Here is a 17115-nt window from a genome sequence, read left to right as displayed (position 1 = left end):
TCAACGAGACTGAGTTATTATTTGGTCAGTTAGGATTACTCCTGTCGATATGCGACAGATCTAACCCATCACCTGTTCGTTATCTTGCTTGGATGAGAGCTTATCGATAATTTAGTACGATAGCAAAATCACGTATGGTGACGAAATCTCTTTGGAGCAGATCGTTGGCATAGAGATCGTGTGGGTACAGTGAACTGATCGATCAAAATCAGCAGAGCGTAAGCTAAGGGCAAAATACTCACTCCGCTTTAAATACAGAGTACAAATCACAAAATACCATCTCCCATGTATTCAAAATGCGAAATACAACATTACTTTTGAGTATGTAGTGCATTTGAAATATAAAATACAAAATGCAGTAATTTAACTAATGTCATTCAGACAATTCAGAAAAATTATACTCAATAAGTTTTCGATTAAAATAAATGAATATTGCGTTTGAAGCCATTTCATCTAAAATTGCCCTGAGGAAATTTAAAATTTAAATGCGAGAAATGTATCCGTGTGGTTTATGATTCAATAAAAACCCGACGTCAAATGTGATAAAATGTATGAAATGAAATACATTGCAATTCGAATAATGTCCAAGATTGCAATGCTTGAAGTGCATCAATTTCAAGATAGGAAACTACTGAACGTTTCAACAAGAAAGTCCAGTATATTCCGGTTGAAAAATTTGTATCCTAAAAATGAAAAAAAAAAGTAGAAAACTGGAAAATTTAACTCGAAAATGGCAGAGAACAAAGAAGTCTGTTGGTTGCAATTTGGCGAATGCGCCAGGACAAACAGGAAACTGAAGGAAATGTTACTTCCACCATGCTTCGGCTGTGGTGAATAATGCTTCCAAAACTCATAAAGGTGGTGGACTTTCTAAAAATTTAAGAATGAAGAAGACACCAACCTAATTGTCATGGCAATCAAATGATCGCCATCTCTGACTACTGACTACTACACTAGTTCATTTCCCAAATCCTAAGTAGCCCGTGTTAACCCACCATTAATGAATTATTCTCATGATCAAACTACGTTAAGCTTCATTAGCAGAACAGTTCACCTCCCATACTGACAAATATCAAGTGCTCTTGTCGTACAGTTATCTCCATCCACATTTTTCACTAACAAATCATCTGTACCCGATGAAACGTGTTTCTAAAGTTCAGAGTTTCTCTCAATAAAACTATAGGGACATAAAAACCCCTCATTACTATTTTATATTGCCCTGTTTCATCGCTCGACCTATTTCCAAACGCTACGTGTGAAAATGACTATGTGCACTCTAACCGACAATCGTAAAAGCAGAAAACGTCAGCTTTAAAACGCACAGCGTCGTTTTAACTTTAATCAAATCAAGCCATTCCATCCGGGGGTCTACATCCCATTTGGTTAAAGCGGTCGAAATAGGAATTGCGCGTTTACCGCAACGGAAAGTGAAAACCTCTCCAGGGAACACTGATTGAATCCAATGAATTGGAGTACAGGGATGTATTGATATCTAGATAGCCTAGACCAGTTCCGTGCATAAAAAAATATTGCGTTATCATAGCAACGCACAATAACTCATTAGAAGTGTCAGTGTGAAGTTTGAGGTCGAAAAAGTAAACCAGAGTTACGCAATAAATTAAAAGAAAGAAGATGTCCACCGAAATTGTGAAAATCGAAAAATTGGAGTATCGAGCCATCATCGAGTACCTGTATTTAAAAGGGTTAAGAGGTAAGCAGATTTACGAAGATATGCTTAATACCCTTGGTGATCAATGTCCTTCGTATGCGACCGTGAAAAATTGGACTGCAAGCTTCAAAAGATGTAAATTTTCCCTTGAAGATGATGGCCGATCGAGAAGGCCAGTTTCTGTGTCAGTCCCCGAAAATATCTATGCAGTTCATGACATGATTTTATCAGACCGTCGAATTGGGCTAAAACTGATATCTGAAGCACTCAATATTTCATATGAACGCGCTCATCATATAGTTCACGTCAATTTGGACATGAGAAAAATTGCTGCTAAATGGATCCCCAAATGTTTGAATGTTGACCAAAAGCGTGCAAGGGTAGAAGCATCGCGTTCGATCTGTGCTCGATTTGAAAACGATGTAGACTTCTTAAACCGAATTGTTACTATGGATGAGTCTTGGGTACATTTCTAAGATCCAGAATCAAAGCAACAATCGATGGAATGGCGACACTCTGGTTCTCCAAGACCTAAGAAGTTTCGTGTCCAAAAATCTGCTGGAAAAGTTCTTGCTTCAGTTTTTTGGGGATTGCCATGGAGTAATCATGATTGATTCTTTGGATAAGGGTAGAACAATAACCGGAGATTACTATTCGACATTACTGACCACTCTACGGGAAAAAATTGAAGAGAAAAGACGCGGAAAGCTATCCAAAGGTGTTTTGTTTTTGCAGGACAACGCCCCTGCATACAAATCTCATGTTGCCATGCAAAAAATTCGTGATTTAGGGTTCGAATTACTAGAACACCCCCCATATTCACCAGATTTGGCTCCATCCGACTATCATCTCTTACCTCAACTGAAAAAAAGTTCAAAAGGTCGTAAATTTTCTTCCAACAAGGGGGTAATAAAAGCTGTGGAGTTCTGGTTTGCAGAGCAAGAAGAAATATTTTTTTTGAAAGGTCTAGAGACGTTGCAGGTTCGATGTAATGAATGTATCCAATTAAGAGGAGAATATGTTGAGTAATAAAAGATTTTGACATTGAAATTTTCTTAGGTCGTATAGTAGGCTAAAAATTTTTCAATACATCCTCGTAACTTCCGAAGGTTCTATATTGAACGGCTGCGAGCCACCCTGTAAAAAAGTCCGCATTTTTCCGACCGCAAACGACAAGAGCTTTCCAAAAACTGAAAAAGTTATCAGCCAGAATGTATGAACATTTGGTGGTCAAGAATCGGAAACTTTCAAAGAGGTCACAAAATTACTGAACTCCCTTAACTTTTGTGGAGCTGTGTATTCGAAGTGAAAAGTTATCAACTCTCGACAAATAGTCCATGATAAGATCAAAATCTGTACGTATAAGACAAGCTAATCCATTCGATCTAAATCCGTTCATACAGGCCTACTATCACGATCTGATAAACGCGATAAGAACCCATAATCGTCTAATACCTTCTCTGAGGATGCTCTCGTAAATCCTATACGTGCTTTCGCAATCCCCCAAGGGACGCATGTAAGGCCTCCTAAGAGCACCATCCAGCGACTTGCTCCTACCCCTAAAATCGCCGTCAGCGTTCTTCTTCGGAACGTTCTGTTCTTCACTAACACTACAACTGTTCCTCCTGTAACCCTCGCTGGACCTCCAATTGTGCACCTTCTTACCGAAGTGCCTGATCAGCTCCTGTATGGAGTGATGGTGGTGGTTGTGGTTCTTGAACAGGCTCTTGGGGGAGGACGAGTACTCGACGCGCGGCGAAGAACTGCCCAGGGATGAACTGTCCGAACTGTCTCTCCTACGTTCGCAGTCGATGCCGTTCTGTGAGCCCTGCGACAGCTGGGTCTGGAACTGGGGATGGTAGAAACCGCTCGCGCACTGGTTCGGAGGCATGTTCTGGCCTGCGTAGCGGGGTATGTTGAAGTTCTGCTGGGGAGCGTAAAAATCGCGGCATGGAGAGTGCGAATAGCTGAATAGGTTGCTGAAACTGTTCATTTTTCTCGCGCGAAACCTGCTACATGTTCACCGGCACATTTCACTGAGGTTGATCGTAAACGAAGATACGATCGGGATCACTTAAAAGGGAAAATGCGTTCATGGAAAGATTCTGTAGACGCTGCGAAGAAAATTTCATGGTTAAGAGCGGAATATGGTTCGTTACTGAACATTTGGTGCGAGGAGCGTTCACTGTTTATACCCATCAATTAACGACGGGGAATATTATAGCGAATATCTTCGTGAATCATACTCGATAGTTCATCATTAAAAATACACAAGTCACATTGATTCCCTACGCCCAATATACAGGCTGTTTCTAAATTAGAGGTATAAACAAAAAGGGGACATTCCTTAAATAATTTAAAGAAAAAAAAGTCCCATTGAAATGGTATCGCTTTCGTTTTAGAGATACAGAGTGTTAGAGGTTGGATTTTTGGATTGGTATCAGAAGAAGTTGTGAAAACACATTCATTATTAGAAATACCTAGTTCAATTTGATGTGTACAAACTAATAATGAAATTATTATCACTAACTGAATTGAAAAATTGGATTTTTCTGAGGATTTCGAGAGAATGGTTCAAATTCGTTTCTCAAAATCGGTAACAAATACGACAAAACTACAGAAGACCATAAAATTTAGTATAACAACAAAGCTTCTTTCTCCATTTTTTCAAATTAACTATGGTTCGCCAGAAAAAAGTTCTGGAGGAAAACAAAGGACAGTGTTCGAGAAAAAATATCATCCTGTAGATTTGCTATCGAAATTGACACATCATATGACGTTAACTATCAATTATGATCTTCATGCCAAATTTCAGTAGAATATCTTATAAGATGTAGATGTTATAAGAGAAAAAGTTGAAAAAAAATCTAAATTCAACACCCTGTACCTCGAAAACGAATCGTTTAAGGTCGAAATTACTCGAGGAATCTCCTCTTTTTGTAGTTTCCTGTATAAAACGTACGTTAACCTTCATCAATCATCTGTTTTCATTTTTTTGTCAATATATATGAGCACTATAATCTGCCCCAGAATTGTGGATAATTTACATACACGTAACAAAATATAAAAGGAAATAAAAACGCTTCGTAAGGGAGAATAGTGAGCACAACTATAAATTTTTGAATTGTCCAGAATTTTGGCCTTTCTTTAAAATTAGCATTGCTCTCTGAAATCTCATTATTCTAACCGGATAACTCTTTACACACAATTCAAATATTATTATCAATATCTTGGAGGAAGCATTAAATATTTGCGAAAAGAAAAATGAGATGTCACGAAATGACGAACAATTCATCCTGAAACCAAAATACTCGAGAGATACTTCGACATGTAATCTGGGATGTTATCTAGTGAAATCGGCACATTTCAGATCCCAGGACAAACAACCAGTAAGTCACGTATATCGAGATGCATCACAAGAAAATCGTGCTTTTTAATTGTTATCTCGAATATACGAATTAAGGTACACAATCTGATGTAAGCTTCGCAGCGTTTCCATCCGAGCATCAATTTCTAAGCGAGCGACGAATGAAATTTTGTGGAAAACATACAGGAATACGTATTTTAATCATTCTTTGCGAGAGTGAGAACCATAATATCTAAAATAAATGTGGCACTGTTGATGCGTTGAAGTTTTCGAAGTTGATATTCTGTGCCTGAACGTATAGTGATTAGATTGTGCCAGATGGTTTCATTTTCGAGAAAAATCACTAAAATTCTTGTAGAAAAAAAAAACTTCCCGAAATTTTTCACATCGCTTCAAAATCTGCTGATAATTCAACTACAATCCCAACCCTAACTTTTTTTTGGGCATTTTTCGAAGGTCAAGTTTAGAGTGATTTATTTTCCAAGAAAATTATCGTAGATCTGAATGTGATACATGTACTGAACGAGCAACTCTTTTAGTTGAGAATCTGAGAATTTCATCCATCTCGGCATAACCGTTCGATCTTGAGGAAGTTTTAACTGAACCCAACTTTTTGGGCATTTTTCGAAGGTCAACTTTAGAGTGATTTATCTTCCAGGAAAATTATCGTAGATCTAAATGCGATACATGTACTGAACGAGCAACTCTTTTAGTTGAGAATCCGAGAATTTCATCCATCTCGGCATAACCGTTCGATCTTGAGGAAGTTTTAACTGAACCCAACTTTTTGGGCATTTTTCGAAGGTCATCTTTAGAGTGATTTATCTTCCAGGAAAATTATTGTAGATCTAAACAAGATACATAATCAGAAAAAGCAACTCTTCTACTTGAGAATATGAGAACTTCATCCATCTCAGCATAACCGTTCGATCTTTAGGAAGTTTTAACTGAACCCAACAACGCAGAATACGTTCAAACACAGAATATCTCAACTCAAAATCCCAAAGCATACTCGACCACGACATTCTGTCAAACGCTCGTTCAACAGTTGTTGAGACGACGAGCTTTTACGTGGATTCGGTGATGATCTTGAACTCCCAAGAACGGGAAAGACTGAAATATAACTTCCCGGCCTCGGAAAACCCTCAACTATAAAGAGGTCGACCATCGAACATCGTAAATCGGATACAAGTTGCCCTTGCGACATTCCTCGATGGTTATATGTTCATTGTGCGTATGACCTAGTATAATTGTTGGTTCGGAGCATTCCTCTTGCTCCAACGAAGGGGGGCTTGGAGTAGATAAGAAATTGTTATGACGAGAGCCAGGATGAATCATTATTTTGATCGATTTCGAATTTTTCAATCAGAGAATCGAGTTTCGTTATTATAACAAAGAAGAACATGTCCATATTATGTACTACACTTTTTCCTTGTCTTGTATATTAGGATAGAGAACTCAATTGGACACATTAAAAGTGAAATTCTGAAAATTCGAAATGTCAACGAACAAAACGGCAAGCTCAATAAATAATACTGTGAGGTGACTGTTTCTTTTCGTTACGTACGAGGATGTGAATTATTTATACTGTTGCATAATACGATAACAATGCCACTTTCATTCAAAGGAGCTGACGTGCCTACTTCAATAGAAACATGTAATTTCTTGAGTCTTTCAACGAATTGATGAGGGGACATAATTAAATGCCGGAAAAAACGTGGAAAATTGACAAGCTTCACCTGGAATCTATCAAGATTAGGAATGGACAAAAACAGATTTATCAATTATTATTTTCGTGGTAATTTCATGCTATCAGAATAATGCCAGCGGTTATCGAACTGTAGGTAAATGTTGAAATAGGCCTGCGGAGTCGTTGTCATTCTCGAATTGAAAAAAATGCAGCCGCCAGACTAAACTGCCTTGAAATCGAATGTTTATGAGATTTTCATATTATCTAGCTGGGAGAATGCTGGCTCGATAGATCATTATTAGATCCGATCGAGAAATATTCCGTTTGTACAACGAATTATTGTAAATCAAGTGAATGACCCTGCCCTACTAAAATAACCGTGAAAAGATTTACGACAACAACTTCGAGAGATCTTTCACCAGCCATACTTGCGAGTAATTTGAATTTAGACTACATATCACTCGAGTGGGAAACCTATCTTGTTTTGAGAATACTAAAATCCAATGCTTAAACGATATAAACAACTAATATAAATTCACATTCAACATTCACATTCGTAAATTTCAAATAGATCCGCATAAACGTGGTCTTTGTCTGTTCCATCCTAGCTCGTGTCACGTAGGCAAAGGAAATCGTACTGAATTGTGGAGCAGTTTGCTGAAATAGGATCTCGTGAAGAAAAGGCTAAAAATATCGACAGAAATGGGTCTCAAACTAATTAGCCTCGTTACCAACCTTTGCCTGTTGCATTCGTATGTTTATTGCGAATATGCATAAATTGAAATGAGAATTAAAAATTTTTTCTTTGATTACGTTGCCCTTGAAGTTTATCGTTCAGACGCAAATTGAGTTTTCAGGATATTTGGGATATTATTATTGAAGGTTACTTTCCCAAAAATTATCATCACTCATTCAGATACGATCTGGTATTTTGTTATATGCTTGAATTCGATCTGATATTATCATAAGAAACAATTGTATCTGTAGTTCGTTGAAATTTCGGCATCGAAACTATTTCGGGAGATGTTTTTAAGATAAATGACATCGAATCAGATTTTGAGTATCTGAGACTTCCTGTTGACAGATATCTCGCTATACAAAGTGAAACTTTTCGGTTTTATCTGACAAGTTGATGAAAGTGTTGCTTAAACAAGTTATTTTCAACTAATATACTTATTTCCGAAGCAAATGATATAATTTTATGATGATATTTGGTTTTCACAATGAAATCACAGAAACTTTTTCATTTTTGAAAGTAAACTAAAAAGTTAGGTATTGAAAATTATTAAATGGACGTATACAGAAAAGTATACAACAATATTCATGAACCTTGCAGGATAATGCAGCATAAAGCATCTAATGCTATATTTTTTGTTGTTGTATTCACTTGTATGGTTCCATACTTCATTTCTACATCTTAAGAGCGATGTATCTTTGTGAAAAGTAACAATTGTATACCCCACATTCCAGAATGCAATAAATTTTTTTGCATTGATACTTTCATCATTATAGTTCAACGACTGATCAAATCACCGCCAATCAATGGATATTACAGTGAACGCTCTGTTTTATTCAATCCGATAAAAATCAAATCATTTTCGAATGCTCGCCTGAAGATTTGTAGTTTTGATTATCTCCAAAGAAGTTCTAGATAATGAAAGACAACCTAACGAGTGAGATTATCCTTCATCATACAAAAGAAATAATTAGTGTACAGATAACGTAAATACTTTTCAGATTCAACAATCGCAAGTCTGCCTGACACTTTATTTAAACCACGCGTTTGAAAGAGAATGTCACAATGGTAACCTTTCAAATTTTTATTACCAACTCGAAATTAATATGCATAGGGACTTCTCTTTGCCAAGAATTTGATTTTCAGGTTTCATATATATAAAAATTCATTTTGTTAGAAACTGCGTTCGTATGAAATCTTCCTTGAGATCTTGAAATGTTTCTTGGGAAAATTAAGACCTTTAAAATTCGGAGTGCTAGGCTGATTGATAATGTCAACTTATGGGATAACTGATTGTTCAAGAATAAAACCAGCCAGAAAAATCCTTCAAAACCAAATACGAAATCTCACAGTTTGATTGAAACAATTTCCGGAATTTTCTCCAATTTCCAATTCGTTCCCGGTTGCATCAAACACCCGACACGACGATAATAACAATCGAAAGGGACACCAAACGAAAAATAATTGAACGCAATTTATCAACTACTCAAGCGACAATAGTATAGTTGAATCGTACAGAGAAGTATTTTTAGTACCTACCTAATTTACATTATGAGAAAACTCGATGCGAGAAATGCGTTTCTGTCCCACGGACCATTCGAAGGAGAGTGAGAAAAATATTTTACGTGTTAGAGTGCACCGTTAGACCATATGCTTTTTTCATGTACTCTGACGGTAAACATATGACGAAATTTAGCATGCAGTCCATACCAATGGCCCGCAGAAGGCCTGGTATGAGAAATTGTTTCATTTAAAAACATGAAAAATATCTTGGAACGTTCTCGAATGAATAATATAGAAAAATTTAACGATTCCTTAGACTAGGGTTATGAGAGATCCCAAGGAGATTGAACGGTTTAGGTTACCATGTTCTTTGGGGAATAATTCGTACAAAACAATGAATTGAAAGAAATATGGGTGAAATAAGTACAAAAAATAGCTGATTTTCGCAAGATCCCAGTGGCGTAAAACACTTATCGACATCCTATAACACCTTATTTTCGATCATATTCGAGTAGGCTGTAATCAGATCGACCAGACAAGGCAGACAAGCGATTGAAACATGACTCGAAACTTCGTATAATTCCGTTGCTAATTCCTCGAAAAAAAAAACATATCTCCTAGCGTTATCGCCTCTCAATCTCGATAAACAAACAAACGTCTAATTTTAACCTCCCTTCGCACCATATCGATCGAAAAATCCTCGGATCGAGCATTTGAAATCGATTTGTCACACTCCCCGATCTCGACTCACCCTACCCTGTAAGAAACGGCACAAAAACACACAGAACAACCGTGCGAAAATGCGAGTTTCAAATGAAAAATCCGCGACCACGTGGTCCGTATTTATGCGAGAGCGTGTGTCTCTGTGTGCGAACGGACGCGCGACGCACTCGCCTAAAAACGAGACGCGGAGTAAAAATATGGAACGTCGCTCGAAGAAGCGCGATCGGTCACTTTCACTGCTGTGTGCGTTGCCCGGGATCACGAATCCGGCGAGTTGTTTTTATTTACCCGGCAGCGATACGAGGTCGCTCAGGTGTTCGGGCTTTCGTCGCCCGATCGCTGCGTGGGACTGTAGCTTAGCGCGGCGAACGTGGGAAAGCGGAGTCGCATCATCGTCGGCTGACGGGAAGAGGATGCAAGAGGCAAGAGAGCTATGCGGGCCCGCGGGAGAGAAGAGGCGAAGAGGAACGCCACGTCCGAAATTAGGGGAAAGAGTTGGGAGCGCGCAGGACCCGCGGGGCCAGGGTCAAGTTCGTATTATCTAATGATCGCTACGATTTAACACGTGCACGTTTACAACTGAACAAAGGGCCCTTTTGACGTGGTCCTTCGATCCATTCAGGAGATTACGGAGGAATTCGTTATGTGCACGGGATACCCGCGGATCTTGCCGATGGGTAGAACCCAGCCATTCAGAGCTTGCGGATTTTCGGAATTCGGACACGCTGGAGGGGGGATGTTTACTATCAACCCTCGCGTAGAGTAAACAATCTGGCGTGATTGGTTGATTATTTCTGGTAATGAACCTTTAAAACAACAACCTACTCAAAATACTGGGTGAGTCCTTGACTCGTACGAATACACTGAGCAGAAAAATTAACGCACATTATGGAAATCTCTACAACTGAAGGTGTTCTCAATGATAATTATTTTTATCAGAATTATGCATGCATATGTTATCCACTTTCGACGGTTTTCTTCAAAGCAGATGTTTTTTCCCAGCAGGAATAAAAAAAGATGATATTATCAGATTTTGAATGTATTGGCTCCATTCTAAAATCAGTTGTTCTCGATCAATTCTAGTGATCAATAGTTTTTCTTTCGTTTGATTTTCTACACTCGATCGCTATGCAAAGCGAAACACGCAATTTGACCCAAGAGGAATGTGCCCAAGCGGTAGTTTTGCGAGAAGAAGGGTGGACATACACTAGAATTGCAGAAAGGTTTGGAGTTTTCCATACAAGTGTGTCCAGAATGTTGCAGCGATTCAGGGAGACAGGTATGAATGTCCGAAGACCAGGACAAGGTAGACCACGGGTAACAACTGCCATTCAAAAACGTTACTTGAGAGTTTCTTCGTTGAGACAACGGTTTGCAACCACTCGACTCCTTCAATTTCAGCTTGAGCAAACTCATGAGATGCAAATTAGCACTCAGACAATAAGAAATCGACTCAGAGAATATGATTTAAGGCCTCGTGTCGCGGCAAGAGGCCCAGCTCTTACCATAGCTCATCGAAGGGCGCGTTTGGATTCTGCGAGAGACCATATCCATTGGGAAGAGGCCGATTGGGAAAGAGTTCTCTTCACAGATGAGTCTAGATTCTGCCTCTACCATTGTGATCGACGTTCCCTTGTATACAGACGTCCACATGAAAGATATGCTCAGTGCAATTTCCTGAATACTACTGGTTTCGGGGGAGAATCGATTATGGTATGGGGTGGAATATCTTTGACTGCTCGCACAGACCTAGTGGTCGTTGATAATGGAGCTATGAATGCTGATAATTATATAAGGAACATTCTTGAAGAGCATGTAGTGCCATTTGCCCCATACATTGGTGAAAATTTCATTTTTATGGACTATAATGCCAGACCCCATCGTGCGCGCATCGTTCAGGAGTAACTTGAAGAGGTTGAAGTCTCTCGAATGGAATGGCCAGCAAGAAGTCGAGATCTCAATCCGATTGAGCAGATTTGGGACAACCTCAATAGAAGGCTGAGAAGTTCAGAAGATCATCCAGCTACTCTTAATGACTTAGGAATCCAACTCGGAGAAATCTGGGAAGGATTAGATCAGAACATTTTAAGATCACTCATTTTGAGTATGAATCATCGTTGCCGAGCTGTAATTAACGTAAGGGGTGGAAATACCAAGTATTAAATCACTTATCAGCATTTCAGTATTTTGAAAATTGTTCATTTCGAGAAAACAGAACCGTTTTTCTCCAACTTTTCTGTGGAAATTTCCTCGATGATGTCAGAAGGATCTTTATGCATTTTCGCCAAGCCACATTCAACTGAGCAGTAGGTACTACCTATAATAAACGCCACCTTAATAACGTTATTAAAATGAAATACATCGGTATTGCAAAGCCGGCAATTTCCAAACCGGAAAATGACAATTACATTGATCGTTGAAAACGGATTATTTTCCATCGATTACAAGGCACACGCTGATAATTAGCGACTGTTATTGAGATTCCCGCTTTATCTGTCACGTGAATAGATAGTTTTAATTTTATTCGTTTTTGAGTAATGCACAAATAAAGCTTCGAAAAACAGATAACATTGTTGTAAGTGAGTATGTTTTGTATGGTCGAGAAAGTATATAGAAAAATACATTCGCGTGCTTCTATTTACCAGATGGTGATTGTTTCGTTCAGTCTATGGCAATTTAGTTGATTAAACATTCACATTTTTGTCTTCTACAAATTCAGCGTACAATCAAAAACCAATTACATACTTCAAATTTCGAAATAAACGTTTTTCTCATCAAAAGATGGGAGTTAAAATCAAAATATTTCCATAATGTGAGAGAAAAAATATGTACAACATACATCAATAGCGAACATTAGGTTCAAGCGTGAAAACTCGAAGTACAACTCATTTATATTGAAATGCTCTTCAAACTGTCAAAATTCCATAGCATACTTGACAAAGAATCCTGTTCAACGCTGGTTAAACTAGAAAGATCGCTATTTGGATCAGACGCCTCATTGTATGTACAATATGCCTGTGCATATCGTGCAAAGCGAAATTAATATCATAGGTAATGGTCAGTTCTTCGTGTAACATAGCCGACGACGTGAAAAAAAAGCGCAATCGTAGTATATTCACGGAACAATGGCGTTTTGCAAACGGTGCCGTCGTATTTTTCTAGAAAAACAGCCGTCAGCGGATTTTTTATTATTCCGATTACGGTGTCATTTTTGTGTAACTCTGGCATGTACGCGCCATTTCCTAGGGATAATAAAAGTTGTTAATGGCCTCTTACCACAACAATCATAATAAATGAATTCATCGTAACGAGTGGGGTCGGAATCCTTCTAACAACAATTACGATTGCTGAAAAATAAGTTTTTGCAGGAAATGCAGTTCTACGTTTGACCTTTCGATCGATAACAAACAAGAGTTCGGCACGACAATAACTTAAGGAATGCAAAAATCCATAGGCGTCGATACAGGTGAAAAGAAATCATTTACTGTGGTCCATTTTATCCACATAACAATCGTAATCAAGCCAAACTCGTGCACTTTTATTTTATCATTATATTTCGTATCTACTCTGACAATTTACACGAAATGTAGTTTCAGAGAAAGACTAACAGAAGGTTGTCCAATTTTTTTCGCTCGTTTTTCATGCTCGAAACGTTGGATTACAGAGTGTATCAGGTATAATAACCGATATGAAGACTCCTGTTCAGCAATTACCGAGATACTTCCTACAATACGACACTGGTTAGCCGTAAATATGATAGAAGCAAGCCAATAAAACGAACTGCAGAGACATAGAAGATACGTGATGTAACATTCTCAAATTGTTCAATTAGTGAAGCCTGAGGATTAATTGGTATACAGAATAGAATTCCTCCGGGAGGTTCTTCAATAACGAACATATTCTGGGCGGAATATTAGTTGTTTTTGTGATTGTGGTCTCCACTTTGCTGCGGTGTTAGATGGAGATAAGGTTTACAATGTGATACTTTCACCACAAAATGCTTGAGGAGGTTCTGTTCATAGAAAAACTTTGTCTATAATAAATGATTCTTCGTCCAATTTACTGAACTGTAGGAACGATCATCAATTTTCTTTATATATAGAAACAGAAACCGCATCTTCTGGAGATAACCAACGAAATTGAAATGGATGAAAAAATCAGACACTCGAAGAAATATGGACCAAGCAACAGGATCGAACATTATAATGCTCGATAGTGCATGGAAAAGTTGAGGGAATATCACCTTATGCGATTTAATGCAAAAGGGCCTAAGAATGACCAGGCAACTGGTGCCCTGTACAGGGTGTCCCAAATTCGATGTCCAGTGAGGGTACCTTGGAAACTAGAATAGATAGAGCAAAACAGATGAAACTTTCCGAGCTCTTTTTCAGGGAAACAAAGAATGGTGAAAACCGTAGCCTCCTAAGATTCTTCGTATTCGACTTATCGGCAAAAAATTAGATTTTGACGATTTCGAAAAGTTCCCATAACTTTTTTGTCTTTGAACTTCTACAGGCACTTTTTCACGTGGAATCCACTGTTTTGTTATTTTCGAATTGGAAAAGAATCTTTCGTAAATAGATTCTACGTATAAAAGTGCCTGAGAAGGTTCAAGTTTCAGATCTGTAACTTCGAAGACGAAAAAGTTATGAGAACTTTGAAATCGTCAAAATCTCAATTTTTGCTAATATCTCAAAAACGAAGGATGGTAGGAGGCTACGATTTTCACCATTCTTCATTTCTATTAAAGAAAGCTAGGAAACGTGTCATCGGTTTTGCTCTAGCTCTTCTTGTTTCCGAGATTTAGTCACTGGACATCGAATTTGGGATACGCTGTACAAAAAAAGAGTCCACTAATACGAAGAAACCGAGACTATATTCAAGAAGTTCATCCTTTTCGAGGAAGCACAATACCATAGCATGGGGTGGAGCTTGCATTACCTACAAGCTACAAGATCCCAAGATCGCTAGAGAAAAATGTGAACTTTATCAATGGAAAAATTGTCCGATGACTCGATCTACCCCAACACTAACTGCGTATCGAAAAAATCGATCTATCAAATTATATCTTTCGCTGACAACGCAGCCAATACTTCCAAACAACTAATGTGGTTTCTTCAGTCTGTTTCCTGGCATTTTTCGTCACGTAACTGAGTTTCCCAATCATTTTTCCAGACAATGCCGTGCTTCATTCAAAGTTTACGTAAATCTCGTTGGAGACTCGAACAATAAGATACAATCCAGTCGAGGTAGAATGGAATTGGAGCACATAACGAACAGTGACAATACATCATGGCCGCAACGTAATCAATGTTGAGTTTCTTCGCCAATTCGAGCCTCGGCATACACGACGAGTTCGTTTTGGGGGCTCGTCTTAGGCCCGCAGCAGACTAGTGGATCGATAGGTGGATGTGACGTCTGCGTGACGTAACATAAGCGGTTGATACAACGTTGTTGACCCATTTCTGCAGTAGCTAGTCCAGAGAGAACGACGCAATTTACGCCAAATCAATCCCGAAAATCTTCAGGGATACTTTTTTCGAGAAAAATCGACAGAATGCTTCGGGTGGGCATGTTTTGGTTAGAAACAGTTGGGCCTTATTCTCTGAATCTCCTTCCTCGTTGGTAATGATGGGGTTCGTCAGTGGCGCACCTACACATAGCTGCATTCTTGATGAAAGTAGCTCCAGAGGCGTTTTTTAAGGTTTTTCCAATGAAAAATCAGTTAGCTTTTCGACGCCAATGGATTTGGGGTACCTACATAGTACTATCAATAGAGCCTAGAGCAAAGCAACCAATTTCGTACTTTTCTCCAAGGAAAAACAACAAAATATTAGACGTTGAATTATTTAACTCCTTTTTCATTGGTCTGGCTAACATAAATCGTTCAAATTCTTAGGAAATTCAAGTTTTAATGACGAATCAATATCCTCATTCAAAAATGCAGTTCAATGGGCATAGATTCACTTATACATCGAAATTCTTCAAGAAAATTGGCCTTCTTTCTCATACATTCGTAGATTTTTTCTCATTATCCACGATATTTTGTATTGTTACTTTAAAACTATCCACTCAGCGTTCAATTTTTAAATGTGGAAAAAAATTCAGATGCCTATAACTCCGACACCATCAAGTCGAAAATTACAGAAATTTGGGCAAGACGAAAAACGACAAAGATCTAATTGCAAGCGCACAAAAATATACGAGATCATTCACTCCTATCATACATAGGATAAAATCGCTTAAAAATGTTTGTTTTCGTGCTTGTTTACACGATAGATAAACGTATCGAATTGAATTTACTGAACATATAAACACGTACGCAAAAACCCATTCACGATAGACCGGGCAAAACGATATGGATATGTTTTCTTGGTAGGATTCCCAAGCGAAGAATCATTTCATAACAGTCTCATATTTCACCCCACAAAAATCCGTTCTCCAGTTTCATGACACGACCAAATGACGTTTAACTCATGCAGAAACGAAATGGCTAATATAATACAACATAATAGATAAGAGAACGTTTTGAGATAGCAACTTCACGAGGGACGGATGTAATCCGGTCAATGAAATCCATCCAAGCGCCATCTATCGTGAAAGCGCTAAAATTCTATAGTCTAGAACGTAGAGATCATATAAACGAAAGATTCTGTACTCACCACCTCCAGGAAGCTGATGCGCCTTCTGAAAATGAAAAAATTATTTGAATTAAGGTTCATTCGTGGAAAAATCGGATGATAGTAAAGAATTAACCTAAATTCCTATCACAAATCACAAGAAACTCCAAATGGTGGATGCGCTCTTCGCCGAAAAACGTCTATTCTGGGAACTGCTGCTTCTCCACAAAGAAGTAGCAGTCCAGTAGTGGCTGGTATCAAAAAAAATAAAAATTTCCAATCATAAGAGACAATTTCAAGTTTTCTTGAAACTTCGAAGTCCCTTTCTCTCTTTTCTTATGAATTGAAAGATGTGGAACCAGAGAATTGAATGAAAGTAGGAATTTAAAATCCTCTTTCGATTTTTCTATCTGTTGTCGTATCCCCTTGCGATTGGAATCATTAAAAATGCATAAACGGCAGCAATTGGAACGTCGCACACAACAAACAACCTTCCAAATGATATTGCTTTATCGTTCACCCAAAGCAGCAGTTTTGGTCGTATTAAAATAACATATAATATCTTTTCTATATTTATAATCTCGCATTCGGAGGACTATTTATATACATGAGCACAATTAAGAGCAAGTTTCTTAATGTTTATGCTAATCCCTTGTTTTCCCGATCGAGACGATAATTTATTATTGCAAAATACACCTACTTAATACGAGATGATAATATGATGTACCCAGACTTGAAAGCATTCTCTTGTCGGCCTGCAGTACTCCAGCCTTCATTTCCGAGTAAAAAATTACCCACGAACAAAAG

General features: G+C 38.2%; 1 protein-coding gene across 1 annotated transcript in view; it reads right to left on the bottom strand.

Annotated features, from left to right (window-relative positions):
• The window catches only part of LOC123312161 (5'-AMP-activated protein kinase subunit gamma-2), a 69414-nt gene that overhangs the window by 25430 nt on the left and 26869 nt on the right, over nucleotides 1-17115 (bottom strand). Inside the window, exon 5 of the mRNA XM_044896418.1 lies at nucleotides 16351-16375. Coding sequence (XP_044752353.1) covers nucleotides 16351-16375 — 25 coding nt within the window. The remainder of the gene's footprint in view (nucleotides 1-16350; nucleotides 16376-17115) is intronic.

This window comes from Coccinella septempunctata, chromosome 4 (genome assembly GCF_907165205.1).
Source record: "Coccinella septempunctata chromosome 4, icCocSept1.1, whole genome shotgun sequence".
In the NCBI taxonomy this organism is placed as follows: domain Eukaryota; kingdom Metazoa; phylum Arthropoda; class Insecta; order Coleoptera; family Coccinellidae; genus Coccinella; species Coccinella septempunctata.
This window is presented reverse-complemented; position numbering and strand designations above follow the sequence as displayed.